The 17304-nt window shown below is 44.2% G+C and overlaps 1 protein-coding gene across 4 annotated transcripts in view; it reads left to right on the forward strand.

Annotated features, from left to right (window-relative positions):
* Positions 1-2252: 2252 nt before the first annotated feature.
* The window catches only part of CCDC138 (coiled-coil domain containing 138), a 60016-nt gene continuing 44964 nt past the window's right edge, over positions 2253-17304 (forward strand). For 2 of the 4 annotated variants that reach the window (XM_090021368.1, XM_090021378.1), the window contains exons 1-7: positions 2292-2424; positions 3640-3700; positions 5223-5361; positions 6918-7036; positions 8350-8534; positions 11194-11352; positions 15512-15631. In XM_090021368.1, the coding sequence (XP_089877494.1) occupies positions 2347-2424; positions 3640-3700; positions 5223-5361; positions 6918-7036; positions 8350-8534; positions 11194-11352; positions 15512-15631 (861 nt within the window). In that variant the 5' untranslated portion in view covers positions 2292-2346. Of the gene's footprint in view, positions 2271-2291; positions 2425-3639; positions 3701-5222; positions 5362-6917; positions 7037-8349; positions 8535-11193; positions 11353-15511; positions 15632-17304 lie in introns of those variants that run through there. The other 2 variants (XM_090021398.1, XM_090021387.1) reach the window with 2 other exon arrangements.

Consider the following 17304-nt stretch of genomic DNA (forward strand, 5'->3'; position numbering starts at 1 on the left):
CCAAGCTGCTTTCTGCAGCCCTTTTAAACAGGGAGGACACAGTCACAACAGCCTTTCACTTCATGTATGCCACAGACCCTGAAGTGTTGATGTATACTTGCCTCAACACATCCGAAGTTACATTGCAGGCAGTACAAAAGAGTCTGCCTCCTGCGTGCAAGGTCCGTGCAGAATACTGTCCTACATGGACCAGCATTGAAACATATTTGTCCGTCTTGGAGAATTCCTTGGTGTTCATTAGCCCTGCTTCTCCTCAGTCTGCAGTATGCTGTAGCAACATGTCTGTGGGTGCTTTAAAAGCTGGCACCAAAACCTTCCCTAGCTGGCCCCAGACTTGTTCCTGAACTGAGCCTGTCAGGGGTTTAGCCTCTTGATTTGCTGTCCCCATCCCACAGCTGTCCTCTCCCCTGTGCTGTTAAGACTCTAGAAAGCTTCTCACCTTTCTCTTGCATCCTTTTTTTTTCTTTCACCAAAATTGCAGAGCCCACACTTTTTCACAGGGCTCACCTGAATTTGCAGTTTCTGCAAAAGTTGCAAGATCACAATTTCTGTAGGTCTCTACATATTCTTTCACCTGTAAGAACTGACCATTTATAACTATTCTGTTCTGCCAGTTCCTGATCCACAAGTCTAACTTGCCTCTAATTCAACACTTTAACAATGTTTTAGAAGCAACTTGCTCTGAAGGTCCCCCGCTCTTGGCTGTTGCCAACCCACTCCTGACCTGGCAATCAATTCCCCTCACTGCTAATGTTCTGGCTTTGCAGGCCAGATCTGGCCTGTAGGGCTGCAGGTACCCCGTTTTAATTCTGTGACAACTTAGTTTCATTAAAAACCTCTGATACAGGATTTTCAAAGAGCTTACAAAAAAGGCCAGCTATGCTACAGCAATAGTGCCCAAACTCCTGTTGTAGACCTCATTTAGCTCAGAGCTGTTGTTTGGCTTGAGGGGCTGCCCAGAAGTTTGGGAATACAGCACCAAGGGAGCCCTAGCAGTATTAATTGATGCTCCCCTGCTGCCAAGTTTCTGACCTCTGGAGAGTCTCATGGATAGTGTCCCTGCATGCTAGATCACATTGGCATGAGTAGTCACTCAATGGCTGAATCCAAGTGTGTGGGATCAGGCTGGCATGCTCTATTATAGCAGCTGCAGACCAACAGGAGGACCCTGCATGCACACTGATCCACTGCCACTCATGAGGCCCGTGGGGTCGGAAGCACTGTCCTATATTAACTGGATACTCCTGATCTGCATGCTTGTAGCTTTCCCTGCACGGTTCTGAAGCCTACGCGCAGGATGGAGCCCAGGCAACCAAAGCATCTTCCCCATAATTCCCAAGATTAGAGTGACACTGAGAGAAGCAGCTTGATTTCCATGTGGCCAAGGCCATCATCCTACCTTATGTTGTTCTGAAATGCTGCTTGTTTTCCACTGCTGTACAATTATCTGAATACAGAGCATGTCCCCATGGAGGGACAAGGCAGGGTAGATTTGCGCTTACAGACTATCTAAGATATAGAGCAGCGGTTCTCAACTGGGGTGCCAGGCAACATTAGCATGTGAGTGTGCAAAGATGATTCATGAGATTAAACTGAGAGATGCCAAGTCCGTCGTCTGAGTTCTTGGCAAGCAACCTGTTCTAGTATTTTTCTAGTCAAAAAGACAGCAAAAACCAAAGGGCTGGCATGTTCTGGGGGGAGGGGATACTGAGTCTTAAAAGAGGGTTGAGAACCACTGGTATAAACTTTGATAAGCTCCAGCTGGCTTCATTCATGTGGGGCAGCACTCTGGCAGGACAAGCCTGCCCTTGCCTTGCAGACAGCCACCAGAGCTGGGCAGAGAGGGTGTTGCATGGAGCTCTGCTCTAGTTCTTTCATTTTATTAGCTATTGCAGTTGCTCCTTTAGTGATTCTCAATCAGGGGGTTGGGGTGAAGAGAAGACTTTTCATGGACACGATTCAAACGATGGGAAAGCTGCGAGACCGGCACTCGCGCCGAGGCTCCGCCGCCCCAACGCAAGAGCCGCCTTGGGTGGGCTCGAGAGCAGCGCGGAACGCCCAGGTATCAGCCAATAGGCGGGCTGCACCACCCCCTCCGGAATGTACCATCTGCCTCTTCCCCTCGCAGAGCCCGGCGCGGTGGGAGCGCCCAGCGTGGCGCCTTCTGGGGGGAGAATTTCCCGCAGAGCGCCCCCTGCCGCGCCGCCGCAGAGCGCCCGCGCGTCTCCTGCGCCCGCTTCCCGCTCCGCATACCCCCCGGCGCATGCGTGGTGCGTTTCCCCTCCCAGAGGCGGGGGGGTTCAGATCCCGCGGACGGCTGCAGGCGCGCGCGGAGGACAGGGGGCTATGACGAGTCCGGCTCTGAGCCGCTCCCTGGAGCGCCTGAGGCGGCGCTACCTGCGCGGGGACCGGGGACCCGTGGGGGTGAGGGAGCACTGGGGGCGGGGTGGGGGGAGTCGCCCCTCCCCCCCTTGGGTTGAGAGCGTGCACGTTGCCGGGCGGAGCGGGGACCCCCGGGATTGGCTGGACAGGACGAGGCGGGGCCTAATATGTAGGGCCAGGGAAGCCCCAGGATTGGCTGCAGGGGGAGGGGGTGGGGCTAAGATGGGGGCAAGGGGAGTGGGGCTGGACCAGCGGGAGGTAGGGGATGGAGACCACAGGTCTGGGTTGGGGTGCTGCCGCTCAGAGCTGCTATGTGGTGGTCAGACCACAGCCCCTCCAGCCCTCTTTAGAAAGCCTGTGCCCTTGCCCCCAGCAGTGCCCAGGGGGAGGCTGATGCCTGCTGTGTGCCAGGCTCCTGCTGAGGCTGCACTGCCTGCCACCTCCCCCTCTTCACATGCTTCCCATCCATGGCCCTGCCAAGCCCTGGCACCTCCTGGTCACCCTTCTGACACTGGCCAGGCCGGTTGTACCTGACCAGGAAGGAGGCTCTGCCCGGGAAGGTCCCCGCAGACTGTGGGGCCACTTTTCTTGCCCTTCACTCCCATCTCTGAGCAGAGTATCACTGGATAGCGTCTGCTGGGTTCTTGGACTAGTTTGAGGGCCAGTGGGTGCAGTCTGCAGTGCTCTGCTCCGTGTCCCCGCTTGGCATTTTGTTTTGGACCTCTGACCAGCACTGCTATCCGTGGCTTTTTTATTATTTGTCCCAAGAAATCTGTTGCCTTCTTTTCCTGTAGCCACCATGCTCTCTAATGAGAAACTTGGTGGGCTGGGCCCATGTGATTAAAAGGTAACAAATAGACCTGGCCCTGGCTAAGCTGGCCCTCTACCTAACCAGTAAGGAGGCTCTGGCTGAGAGGACCCCCAGCTACTGTGGGGCCATTTCCCTCTTCCTCATCTGTTTGTGTCTGGACAGGATTTCACCAGGCAGTGTCCACTGGTCCTTTGAGAGCCAGTGGGCTCTGGCCAGTGTGCTCTGCTTGGTGGACCCTCTGCCCCCCCAGTGCTCATTATCAACCTTTAACCCTTGCTTTTATCCCTGTTTTCTTTTTCTTTTCTCAGTCCCTTTTTCAAACCAAGCAACTTTTTAGCAGGAGTTTCACAGTGAAGTGATTATAAGCAATAAACATATTATATTATGATACGGTGAGATATGCTGGGATCGATTTATTTGTGTGTCTTTTTTTTTTTTTTTTTTAGGATTGTCTTTCAGGTGCATTACAGACCAAATCTAAGAGTGAGAATTCCCCAACGTACACAGGTAATACAAGAGAAAAGGATGCTCCAGATGTTTTTATTAAAAGGATTCAGAATTACAATTCATTTCTCTTAAATTTCTCTTAAGAATTAAGGTGCTTAGGAAAGTATGCTTATACCTTTTCTGTCGGGGAGGCAAACTCGCCTTGGCTGGCATATGTGAAAATCTGGTACCAACCTAGGAGTGTACGTAAAATCTCCAAGGAAACTCTGAAAGAGTTTTCCTGTGCTGCAGCTTTGGATGGGTTGTGAGGAGAGGAGTGATCAATGTCTTATGGCAGAAATATTAGACTGACCTCATCCCTCAGGCTGGATCTGGACCACCATGCCCCTGATTTCAGCAGTGGGCCCCTCCTGTCCTCAGTGCCCCTCAGTTCCTGGCTGCATGATATGGCTCCATGGGCTGTAAGTTTGACACCCTACTTTATGGGGATGAAAAGGAAGATCATTGCCACTATAGGGCACTGACAGACGTGTAGCTCCCTGCTGTGACTGTTAGTGCTTTGCAGGAAGTGCTATGAATTACAGCATTCCCCCTGACCCAGCAGATGTTTGCTTTTGGGTCTGGGAGGTTGGGGGATCGAGATCCAGTTTGGGAGAAGGTAGGGGAAGGATTTCCATCTGGGGTTTGCCCAGCACTGGTGGGTGGCACAAGTGGATTAGAGCACCCCAACGTGTTATTGGAGCATGGAATACGTGTTTATATATGTGTGTATGTGTGTTTTTTGGGAGCATGGTTGTGATTAGGGGGTGTTGCATATAAAGGAAGTTGAGGGATAAAGCTGACTGATATCCTCATGCTGAATAAAGGTAATAAGAGGTACAATTTGTGAGGCATTTTTTTCTTTTATAGAAATGTATTTGCATTCATGTGATGTGCAGATGCCACTAATAAATAGAGATTGTTGGCTGGAGGGGGCAAAGTTAAACACCTTGTGATATAATAAAAAAAATAAAACAGGAAACTTAAAATCATTTTAGACATTTTATAATAGTTCTATAATACATTTATATACTCTGTGTTTGCTTCTTAATGTATTTAACAAACTTAAGACCAAAGGTACTCCTTAAATATTTGCGAGTAAGACTTCTTACCATCCTGGCTCTCAAGAGTTGCAACTAAATAGATATGATGTCAGAGCTGAAATTTTAAAGCAAATTAGCATAGGAATCCAAGCTGTAGAACTTCACAAAGACAAATCTTACCTGAAAGCAAATCTGAGGTTTCTGAGATAGTATTATCAATCAAAAGCTTTTAAAAAGATCTATAACAGTATCATAAGCTGAACATTGTCTTATTTTTAAATCAGTAATAACACTTCTAAGTTGCAAGTTATTCTAATATTTCTCCATCTAAATTTAATTCCTTACTTACTAGACCGTGTTCTAATATAATTCAGGATTTTGCTTTCTTAAATGGTATTGCTCACATGGTAAAAATTGTATTAAACCACAATGGATCCATGCTGGTTTAATGTGCTTTTCAGCTGCAAAATAAAGTATTTAATAATGTGATATATTTATAGGTAACCTGGACAGTTTGTTGGATAATACAGTTGTTTCTTTGTCCATAAATGCTTCACAATCAAAATCTTCTCAAATTGGAAGAAAGTACTACACCAAACCTTTTGATGATTTGTGTAAGATGTTTAAAAACTTGGATTGGTAAGAATTGTTACCTCCTCTGCTCAACTCTTTTTATACTGCGTATCCTCCTCCCCTGCTCTGCCACCCCCACCAATTCAGGAAAACCCTTAATAGGTTGGATAACATGTTCAGTCTGATCCAGTAGTAGATTACAGTGCTGTGTACAGGGCCTAAATTCAGCAGCTTTTATGGGCCTCCTGTTACTTTGTTCAGTAATGATTTTGTAGAATTAAGATCCATGTGTATGTGTTGGAATCAGCTAATGGGATGTGGAGATTATACTATAAAAAGAGTATGGGAGCAAAAAAGGAGGAAAAACAGCTTAAATTGACAAGATTGTCTGAAATCACTTCAGAAAGAAGTTGGTTTCTGAAGATTCCAAAGAGATCATTTTAAAACCTTTTTATGAGAGGGTAAAGCAGCATATTGCTTCCTAAAGTTTCTTCTCTGGGTACCCTGTTTTAGGGAGTGGGGGACAGGCAGGAAATGTGTTTTAGTCTGCATTAATTTTCCCATGCAAGTGAAGATTAAAAATAAAAAATGTACTTATCTATACCTAGCATTTTTCAGTGCATGTGGAGGCTGGGATAACAATCCTGGGCTCCATATGCACTGGCAAGTTGAAAGGCCAGCATCGAGAGGGTCCAGAGGAGGGCCACTCACATGATCAGGGGGCATCATGGTAGACCCTACAAAGAGAGGCTTTGGGACCGGAACCTGTTCAGCCTTCACAAGAGGAGGCTGAGGGGGGATCTAGCGGCCATCTGTAAACTTACCAGGGGGGACTAGAGAGGAATGGCTGAGACGCTGTTCCTCCGAGCACCTCCTGGAGTAACAAGGAATAACAGCCCCAAGTTGATTAGTAGGATCAGGCTAGACATCAAGAGGCACTACTTCACAGTCAGGGCGGCTAGGATCTGGAACCAGCTTCCAAGGGAAGTGGTGCTAGCTCATGGGTGGGCAAAATGCGGCCCAGGGGCCAGATGCAACCTGCCAGGCCGTTCTATCTGGCCTGCGGGGCCCCTAAAAAATTTAGAAAATTAATATTAATCTGCCCTGGGCTGCCTGTCATGCGGCCCTCAATGGCTTGCCAAAACTCAGTAAGTGGCCCTCTGCCCAAAATAATTGCCTGCCCCTGTGCTAGCTCCTACCTTAGGGGTCTTTAAAAGGAGGCTTGATAACTACCTAGCTGGGGTCATTTGAGCTTAACTTTAGTAGGGGTCATAAGAGCCCCGTATTCATTCCTGCCTAGGCCAGGGGGTCAGATTGGATGATCTCCTCAGGTCCCCTCCAACCCTACTTCTATGAATCTATCCCAATTCTTTTGTGAAGTGATCAGCCCCATTTTTTGCTAGTATTTAAAATCTGATAGATAACAATGCCTTTCATCCTGAAGAGATTTTAAATTACTTTGGAAATTACTTAATGTTGTCTATTTGTATTCAGTAAAATGTAGATAGGTTAAATTAAGAAACATTTGTATTTTTGTGCAAGTCTTCTTTTAATTGCATGCATAATAGTTTACAATGGCACTGAATAACTTCAAATTACTATCACTGATTTATATTTCTTAGCTTTGATGATGAGCTAAATTATCTTCATGATTCAAGTCAGCTAGAACTAGAAGAAGAGGATTTTGTAAATGTTTATGGAAATGATATAATTAAAAATACAGCCATGCACACAGAAACAGGTAAAACGAAGTATTAATCATTATTGTTGCATAACTGTTATTTTTATGAAAAATCAAAGCTTGATTTAGAGTCCCCAGGGAATCCAAATGATATTTAGTTACAGTTTTTATGAACTGTAAAAAATGAGTAAAATCTATTTCAATTTTGGTTGATAATATTTTATATAACTGCAGTTAGCCCTTAAACTATTTCAGCAGATCCAGTCATGCTTTGTAATTTACATACAAACAATATCAGCCGTTTTTTTAAGTCTTCTGGAAAGTATTTTCAGTTACTGCATATTGTTAGTCCACAATCAGATAAAATTAAAGCCATAGTAATCTGGCAGGCAAGGTTCTTTGGGTGAATCTGGTATCTTTTATTAGACCAACTTAATTTCAGTTTTAAGAACAGGTGGTCCGTATGACAGGGTGATCTGTCACTGGGTAAGAAAACAAAACAGAAAGTAAAAATCCAAGTACTTGGAGAAGAAGCTGTAATTTGTATACTTTCTCAGAAAAATATAACTACAGAGTGTTCCAGTTGACCCTAGGGACCGTGGAAGACATTAATTTAATGGTGCCTTGGGATTTAATCCTGGATCCCAAAAATCATGCATCTTGCCATGCCACACTTGCATAGCAGGATGCATGATTTTGTGGATTGGGGTTCAGATATTGATCATGTCCTACTGGCACAGTCAGAAGTGCCCTTTCAATTTGCCAGTGCATATGGAGCCCAGGATTGTTATCCCAGTCTCCACGTGCACTGAAAAATTGAAAGCCAGGCATGGTACAACTCAAGTGCAGGGAGCCAGTAGGCTCCCCCATCCTGGCAAACTCAAAGCCAGGCCCCAGCAGTATCGCTTGTACAGCAGCTATTGTCTTCCGCACACTTGGCAGATTCTTATGCAGGACTAGTGGTCATCTGGCTTTGGGTTTGCCAAGTAACAGGGAACTATCAGACTACCTTCACCTACCACTTATACAGCCGTTTGGGTATTTTAGAGGTGGATTAGAATCTGGCTTTTTAAAACTAGAAGGTATAGTTTTATTAAATTACACTGGTCAGAAAACTAATGATGAATGATAATCAAAATGAATAGCTGAAAATAAGGTATAAAGATTTTCAATGAGTACTCATTGCATGAGTACATCAGGACATATTGAGGTTAACTTTTCATGTTGGTATGTGGTACAGCAGTGTCTAATTACAAAGCCTAAAAAATGTTTTCATTTTTCATGTACCAGGAATTACTCATTTAGTTTACTAGTGTACATTACCAGGCTTACTTTTTATATAAAATGGTTTGTTATGTTTGTTTGTTTCTTAGATGTCACCTTACCATCTAATTTGGCAGCAAATACAGTCACAGGTAGTGATTACAATACCAGCAGTGATCTAGGAAGGAAGACTCGGAGCAGGCCAGAGACTAAAGCATTGAGTGGTCAGAGCTTGATACCATCTCATATCAAACAGATTTATCAGGAGTTATTTGTTATACATCAAAAACTGCAGGTACGAACTGGAAATGACTTAAGAGTTTACTAGATGCCTTTCCTAAAGAACTTGCAGTTGATGAAGACTACAAAAATTTGTCAGTGTCATCCACCCCTCCACCCCATCAGTATGATTAAATCTGTAATTTTTTTTTATATCACTGAATCATAGAACCGGAAGGGACCTGTAAGATCATCAAATCCAGTCCTCTGCCATGGGCAGGAAGTTATTGGGCTCAGACGATCTTGACAAGGTGCCTGTTCAGCCTCATCTTGAACACCTCCCAGGAGGGTGACTGTACCACCTCTGCTGAGGGTGTGTTTTAGATTCTGGTGACCCGTACAGAGAAAGTTTTTTCTTATGTCTAGCTTGAATTTACTTTCTATTAGTTTATGCCTGTTGGTCCTCATCCTCCCCTGAGGTGCTTTCTTGAAGAGTTGCTCCCCTAGTTCTTGATGCTCACCCCGACATACTTGTAGGCGGCTATCAAGTCACCTCTTAGCCTTCTCTTACTCAGACTGAACAGGCCCAGATCCCAAAGTCTCTCCTCAGGGCCTGCCCTCCATGTCCTGAACCATAGTGGTGGCCTTTCTTTGTACCTCTTGAGTTTATCCACATCCTTCTTAAAGTGTGGTGCCCAGAACTGGGCACAGTACTCCAGCTGAGGCCTCACCAATGCTGAATAGAGAGGGAGGAGTACCTCCCTGAATCTCTTGACCACACATCGGTTGATGAATGCCAGAGTTATATTTGCTTTTCTGGCAATCTCATTGCACTGTTGGCTCATGCTCATCTTCTGGTGGATCGTAACCCCCAGGTCTCATTCAGATGCTAAGCCAGCCAGTGAACTACCACCCATCGTGTAGTTATGGTCAGGGTTCTTCCTACACAGGTGAAGGACCTTGCACTTCTCCTTGTTAAACCTCATCTAATTTTGTTCTGCCCATGAATCCAGTCTGTCAAGGTCATCCTGAATCTTTGCCCTATCCTCTCATGTTCTTGAATTTCACCACAGCTTGATATCGGCCGCAAACTTAATAATTGAGCTTTCCACCCCCTCATCCAAGTCATTAATAAATATATTAAACAGCACAGGTCTAAGCACCGATCTGTGGGGGACACCACTGGAGATGGGCCTCCAGGATGAGGCCATTCCATCGGTTACAACTCTCTGAGAGTGGCCTCTAAGCCAGTTGTCCACCCATCTCACTGCAGACTGGTCCAGCTCAGTACCTTCCAGTTAGTTTGAGAGAATCCTGTGGGAAAAAGAATCAAAGGCTTTACTGAAGTCTAAATAAATGATGTCAACATCGTATCCCTCACCCAGATGGCTAGTTACCTGGTTGTAGAAAGACACCAAGTTAGTCAGGCATGATCTACCCTCAAGAAATCCATGCTGGTTGCTTCATAACACCCCTTCAGTTACCAGCTTGTGATTGATGGCCTCCTTAAACATTTTTTAAAGATTTTATCTAGGGCCAAAGTCAGGCTGACTGGTCTGTAGTTTCCTGGGTCATCCCTCTTCCCTTTTTTAAAGATGGGCACCATATTAGCCCTCTTCCAGTCATCCTGGTTCACTCCATAGTTCCATGATTCTTCAGACAGTTTGGCCAGTGGTGTTGTTATAATCTCAGTCAGTTCTTTCAGGACTCTCGGTTGCAGGTTGTCTGGCCTAGCAGACTTGAAAGTGTGCAGGTGTTGTAGGAGATCCCTCACCTGTTCAGGACTGATTTCACATAATCTCTTGTGTTCTCCATATTCCCTGGGCCTGTGGTCAGGTGAACAGATTTCAGGAATACTGAGGTGAAGTATGTTTTTAGTAGTTCTGCCTTTTCTTGAGGATTCACTATGGGCTGCCCCTGGTTGTTCAGTAGAGGTCTCACAGTGGATCCCAGTTTTTTCTTGCTCCATATGTATCTGTAAAAAGACTTTTTGTTGTCTTTTATGCCAGTTGCCAGCTTGATTTCCATGCCTGCCTTAGCTTTCTGTGTCTCGTATCTGCAGGCCCTGTCAATACAGGTGTATTCCTCTCTATTCTTCCATTCCTTAGATGCTGTTTCTTTCTTTTTCAATAGATCCGTAATATCCTTGTTGAGCCAAGTGGGTCTCTTGGTTCCTTTCCTGCTTTTTGTCTGCGTAGAGGTCTCACAATGGATCCCAGTTTTTTCTTGCTCCATATGTATCTGTAAAAGGACTTTTTGTTGTCTTTTATGTCAGTTGCCAGCTTAGAGGCCAGGGAGGGGGCTATGAGTCTTCACATCTCTATTGTGCTGCAATTTAGGAATAATAGATTCTTCCAAGTGTTTGATATCCTCAGATAAAAGACACTATGTAAATATATTGCAATTAGTAGTAATAGCCAACATTTTTAGATGTAGGTACCTAATATTTGAGCACCTAAATGGAAGTGACCTCATTTTCAGAAGTTCTGAGTAGCCCCAGAGCATAACCAAGTCAATTGAAAGACTTTTTTGAGATGCTGATAGTATCTAACCTTTTGTGCTGTGTTTCTATATATGAAAGGGAGACTTTACTCAGTGAACCTTGCATACAGTGTCTTACTTTTATTTATAACTGAAAATTATTTCTGGAGAAAACACCCATGTTTCAGTACAGATTAGGGTAATTTAATTTCTTTTTTTTTAAAGATTTTTTTCATTGTCAATTTTTAATACAGCAAGAAAATTCAGCACAACAGGAATACACTCTGCAGCTTCAGAAGCGAGAACAATTTTTAGCTGAAAGAGAAGCATTGCTTTTCAGACATGAAGCTGCTTTGACTAAGATAAGGGGTGTTGAGGAAGAAGTCCATGCAAAATTTCAAATGATAAAGGAGGTATGTTAATCTGTTTATTACCTTGCACCAGCCATTTGAATTACATACAGATATCCTCAGTTTATTGTCATGTATAAAATTATCTTTTCTGTAAAGTGTTTGGTGATTTTTTTTTTTTTTTCAAATTAAAAGTTGGTATGTAAGTACAAAATAACATTGGTGTTTGGTATATATTTTAGTTATGACATCTGCTTTCTCAAAGAGATGTCTTTAACAGTCTGTTTCTGGATTATCTTTTGCTCTATTTTGAAAACAAGATTACCTCTTTCTGAAAAAATACAGTAGACTCCCGACTTACGTGTATATTGTGTTCCTGAGAAACCTTGCATATGCCAAATTCACGTGACTTGAGGTGAATTTTCCCATAGAAAATAATAGAAAAGTGAGTGATTGCGTTCCTTAGACCTCACATTTATGATACCAAAGGTACCAAAATAAGACCTTTTTCAACTAATACTTTATTTATTATGTTACAAAAACATTGGTTGATTGAGTCGAGACAGTGCTGTCCTGCTTCCTGAAGAACTTGTCCAAGGAATTCTACACAAAGCAGTGCTGCTTCTCCCTGTAAAGCTTTTCTGTTGCTTCTCCCCAGCCACATTTTCCTCGTCAACCTGCTTAAAGCCCAAACTCTTAGCCATCTCAGTGATCTCATACCTTGCATCACTGATAAATTTGTCAACAGCAAAGCCTTGGAAATCATTCACAACAGCAGGCCAGATGTTTTTCCAGACACCATTAAAGCACGGCTGTGTAACATCATTCCAGGCTTCTCCAATGATGTCTATGGCCAACTTGATGTTAAATTTCTTCCAAAATTCTTTGAAGTTTGTCTTTTCCTTTGACTCTGTCTCATTGATAAGGTTCTTGAAGGTCCTTCGTAGATAATAGCTCTTGAAAGCTTGGTGTATTTTCTGCTTGGGGGTTAATATTAATTCGTGTAAACGTGAGACATGGGTAAGTCGAGTATGCGTAAAATGGGAGTCTACTGTAATTAAATTTAACTATAACCTGGTTTACGTGTAAGAACAAAGAATTGGAGATAACTAGAGGTGCATTGATATATCAGTCACATATCAGATCAGCACCAATAACAAGACAATTAACATTACTGCCAATCAGCTTTTTGGATAAATAGCTATCACCATTAAATGCTGCATGCATGCATGCATGCATGCAGCCACAGCATGCAAGCGGCCAGAAATACAGCCCAGCAGTGTCAAGAACAGCGTCCTGCTGATAAGTCTGTGGGGGTCAGGGGAGGGACATGCAGGTTGAGGCCCCCATGGGGGGGGGGAAGGAGTGGGGCAGGGACAGGTGTGGAATGCAGCCTCAGGCAACTCCAGGAGGCGTGGGGAGGGTGGAGAGGAGGGACAGCTCCCTGGGGGAGGCATGGGGGGCATGTGCCCCCCGGATTTGTGTGCAGTGAGGATTGGCTGCCTGTTGCAGGCTTGGGGCCAGGGGCTGTGCTTGCCACTTCCTGGCAGCAGGGCTGGGCCAGGGGTGCACTCAAGGAGGATGGGAGTAGGGTGGGCTCAGCTGCTCTAAGTGGATGGCGGCGGTGGTGGTGCTGGGAGGGGGGCTGTGGAGAATTTTTGGGTGGCCATAGCCCCTCAAGCCCTCCAGCACCGCCCCTGCTTGGGGCACTCTCTCCTGCAGCCGAGCCTGTCCCACCCCCACCCTGAGTGCAGCCCCAGCTTAGCCCCCTTGCCAGGAAGAGGCTGGCACAACCTCTGGCTCCAAGCCTCCAGCAAGCAGCTCGCTCTTGCCCTGTGCACAAATCTGGGGGGGCATGTGCCCCCTATGCCTCTCCCAGGGGTGCATGCGGCAGAGGTAAGCTACCCCTCCCTCCGTACCACCCCCCAACCCAGTGTCCCCTGGACGAGTCACCCACAGCTTTGTCCCACTCCCTGCCCTGGGGTCGCATTCATCTCCCTGGCTGGATAGCCCCTGCCCCACTCCTTCCCTCACCGGGAAGGCCTCTATCTGCTCCCATACTCCCTTTCCCTCCCCCATGGCCCTTCCCCCCCACTGACTTACCAACAAGATGCTACTCTCCATGCTGCCCAGCTGCATTCCTGTGAATTTGCTATGAGATCAGTTTCGGTTGATATGGCTGGTTAATATTTGGCCATCAGTATCAGCCAAGAAAATCTTTATTGATTTACCCCTAGAGATAATGCATTTAAAACTTGGCATGTAACTTAATGGAAATATTGAATTCAGACCTAAAGAAGAATGTACTGTATTTGAAAGCTTGTCTGAGTCTATCCCACCTGAGTCTAAGACCACCTGAGTCTATCCCACTTGTCTGAGTCTATTTTCACTGTTTTTTCATCCAGCTGAAGTAATTAACCCACAGTTAGTAATTATCCCTACTGTTTTCCTATCCAGCTGCTAAATCTATTGCTTTCCTTCAGCACATCGTCTGTAGTAAAAGATAACACCCACAAAAAGTCTCGTCTCTCACCTATAACTTAACGTAAGTCCTACATTTCTTTTTTGCAGTAGTACCTAAAGCCAGGGTGAGCAAAATGACAGATCTGGCCGGCAGTCAGAGTCCATTTCCCAGCAGCCCCTACCCATGTGGCTGGGGCCAGTTTCAAGGGAGACCCCAGCAGCAGCCACACTGTGATAGTGCAGAGCTGGGGTTTCTGTGGAGACCAGCCCCAGCAGCGCTGGCAGGGTTTGTGGCAGGTGGGACAGGAGCTGCTCTGGACCGGGCTGGGATCTTGCAGCTGTAACAATGTGGTCCAGAGCCAGGGCAGAACCACGATCTGCAGCCTGCATGGTCTGGAGCCAGGGCAGAGCTCCAATCCGCTGCCTGCATGCCCTTGCCTGGAGCATGCAGGCTTCAGATCGCAGCTTTGTCCTAAATCTAGACCATACTGTCACCAGCCAGGCCCTGGAGTAGCTCCCCACCATGCCACGCACCCTGCCAGTGCTGCTGGAGCCAGTCTCTACAGAAACCCTGGCCCTGTGATATCACAGTGTGGCTGCTGCTGGGGTCTCCATGGAAACCGGCCCCAGCCACTTTGGCAGGGGCAACTGGCAAATGGAGTCCACTGCCAGCTGGATCCTGCCCATAGGCCAGACATTGCCCACCCCTGACCTAAAGCATGCCTGATTTTTATAAGAGTGTAAGACCACCAAATCCATTTATTTTAGATGATTATAATAGTATAGGGTTTGTTTCAAACAGAATTTACCAGGGAGAGCTGTAAAAATACAACTTTTAATGAAAGAAAAAGCCAACTTAAGTTTTCATTTCCCCCCTTAAAATTAAGACCTCTGGACAGAAGTAGACATTTAAAGATACTGTTTCTTGGGGATTTATTAGTGAAGCTAATGCTTGTCAAAGGAGTCAGATCTTATCTGGAAGAGCAGGACGGGGAGTCATAACGTTTTTACATTCTGCCTAAACTACAGCGTGTTACAAATCTCTGCAATGTGCATATCTACCTTGTCCTTTAATGACTGAATCATATTAAGTAATTCTAGGCTAGCTTATGTCCACTGTTTTTTCGCAAAATATATGTTGGAATTTCAAAATAAAACTCCTAATGAATATGGAGACAATATGAAGAAGGTTATGTGTTCCTGTAAACATAGCAGTATGTATTAGAAGTAGTATGTTAATATATGCCTCAAATGTATTGGTAAGAAAAGTTTTGTCTTGGCTTTCACAACTGTGTTCTTGTATGGAGGAGGTGCTCTCCACAGGTAAGTGAAGTACTGTAGTCAGGCAAGTCCTTTCCCACAGCCTTCTGGTTCTGTTGGCTGCAGACAGGGTATATTAGAGTGAAAGGGAGATGCCTTATGGCTTCCTGTATTGTCAGTTGTGAAATGTGCATTTGGTGATGCTAATTAGAAGTGAAAAAGGAATTCTAAGGTTTGTCCTTATGCTTTTCTTTCTGTTTTATTTTCCTTTCATACACAAGCAGTGAAAAGAAGGAAGAGGGTGAAAGATAAATATGTTTGGGGTTTTTTTTTTAAAGCTTACATACAAGCATGGTCAAAGAAAATGCCTATATACTCTTTAAAAATTAGGTCGTCAATGTTAACATTAAATGGTACTTATTTTTAATCATACTGATCTCAGAAGTTGTTTCTAATGTATTGTGTCATCACTCATGTTTTAAAATTCTTATTTTTATAGCAATATGAGACAGAAGTTAAACAGCTGTCAGATGCATTGAGAGAGAAGACTAAAGAAAACAAGAGGCTCAAATCATCATTTGACACTTTGAAGGAAATGAATGACTCCTTAAGAAAACAGGCAAGATCGCTATTTATACCAGTTCAAGAAAAATTCGGAATTTTCCAAATATAATTTAAAATTGGTTCTAAAATGTCATATTTTTAGCCCTATCAAGCAAGATTTGGATAATGGAGATAATCTTCTGTTTCCTTTCCTAAAACTTGAAATGTAATTGATTTCTTTTTTTATCATTTCCAAATACTGAAAAAAAATGCAGTTATTCTTCTGAAGGTCAAGCAATAGGTCATTCATATGCAAAAAGATGTCATAATATCTTAAACAAATGGATATCTCAGGGATAAAATCCTGAAGGAAAGGGAAAGAATACAACTCTAGCCTTATTTATAATATAGGGAGGTGCTTGTGCATTCCAGGGTGTTGTGGAATTCTCCTTTTGCTGCTAAACTGTATTATATAACCAGTTCTATATATTTCTAGCATATGTGGTTGCAAAGAAAACTTAGAAAATATAAATTGTGTGTAATGTTATGACTCCCCACTATTATCTTCATGAATTTGAAGACGACCTGAAGCTCGACTTCAGTATGTCAAATGCTCCATTCACGCAAATTTTCATCTTCAGATATTTTCACTATTTTATCATCCAGCTAAAGTGTTTAACCCAGTCTGTAATTATCCTTACTGTTTTCCTATCAACTGCCAAATCCATTGGCTTCCTTCAGCATATCTTCTGTAGTATGGGTGTCTGTTCTGTCAGTACAGAAATCTGTGGTTTATCAAATATAGGACAGTATAAAGTAAATAACCTGTGATGCTTCTTCTGTTGTTCTGTTTAACATTTAGTCAAACAATTTTAAATTTGAAGGGAGATGATGCAGAATTTCTTTTGTCTGCTGCTCCAGCATGCTACAAAATCTTGTACTGCTGATTTATATTCAGCTTACCCTGCAGAGTAATGATAGAGTTACCAAATGGGAGACTTGGCTACCTCAAGCTGTTTTTGCACAAATACTCTGTAGAGAATTTTTTCAGCATTTGGGGAAGGAAAGTAATAGTACATTTGCTTTTTTACATTTCCACTTTTTGGTGACTGATCATTGAGCATTTTTATAATCTCATTCTGCTTCATACCACTAAGTTGAGAAAAAATAAGTATTAGTAACTGGACTGTATAGTTTTGTAGCTCTACATAGAGGGCCTTGTTGCACTTGTTTTGAGCAGTTGCATGGTAATGTTTACTTCAAACCCTGAATAAATATCTCATACACTGCTGCTAGAGGAATGGTGAACCTCCTCCCCAGCAGGCTTCACTGAACCTTGAGGCTTTCAGTGGGTGCTCGGGGTGATACTGTGGTCTGGGGTTGCCCCCTTCACTTCTCCAGGCAGGTGGGGAGGTTGCCTTGGGATCAATACCACCCTGGGGACAGTAGAGTTTGTGTAGGTGACTAGACAGGCTCTTGGAGTGGGTAGGGCTGGATGTAGTGTATCCTGGGATGCTGGAGGGCTGAAAATTGCTTATATTATCTCTGTGGAGCAGGCTAATGGTAGATGTGCATGTGTTACTTAATACGATCTGGCAGTACTCCTTGCCCAAAGAGTAATAAATTTGCTATGATACTAGAAAACTTGGCATGTTTTGCTGATTGGACACATGGATGCTCATGTTTTAAGTGCATTTAACATTTAAGACATGGCCCTTAGGTTTTCATATGCTCATTTTGCTGTAATAG

Source organism: Crocodylus siamensis, chromosome 1, assembly GCF_052110815.1.
Source record: "Crocodylus siamensis isolate JL-2025a chromosome 1, ASM5211081v1, whole genome shotgun sequence".
Classification (NCBI taxonomy): Eukaryota; Metazoa; Chordata; order Crocodylia; family Crocodylidae; genus Crocodylus; species Crocodylus siamensis.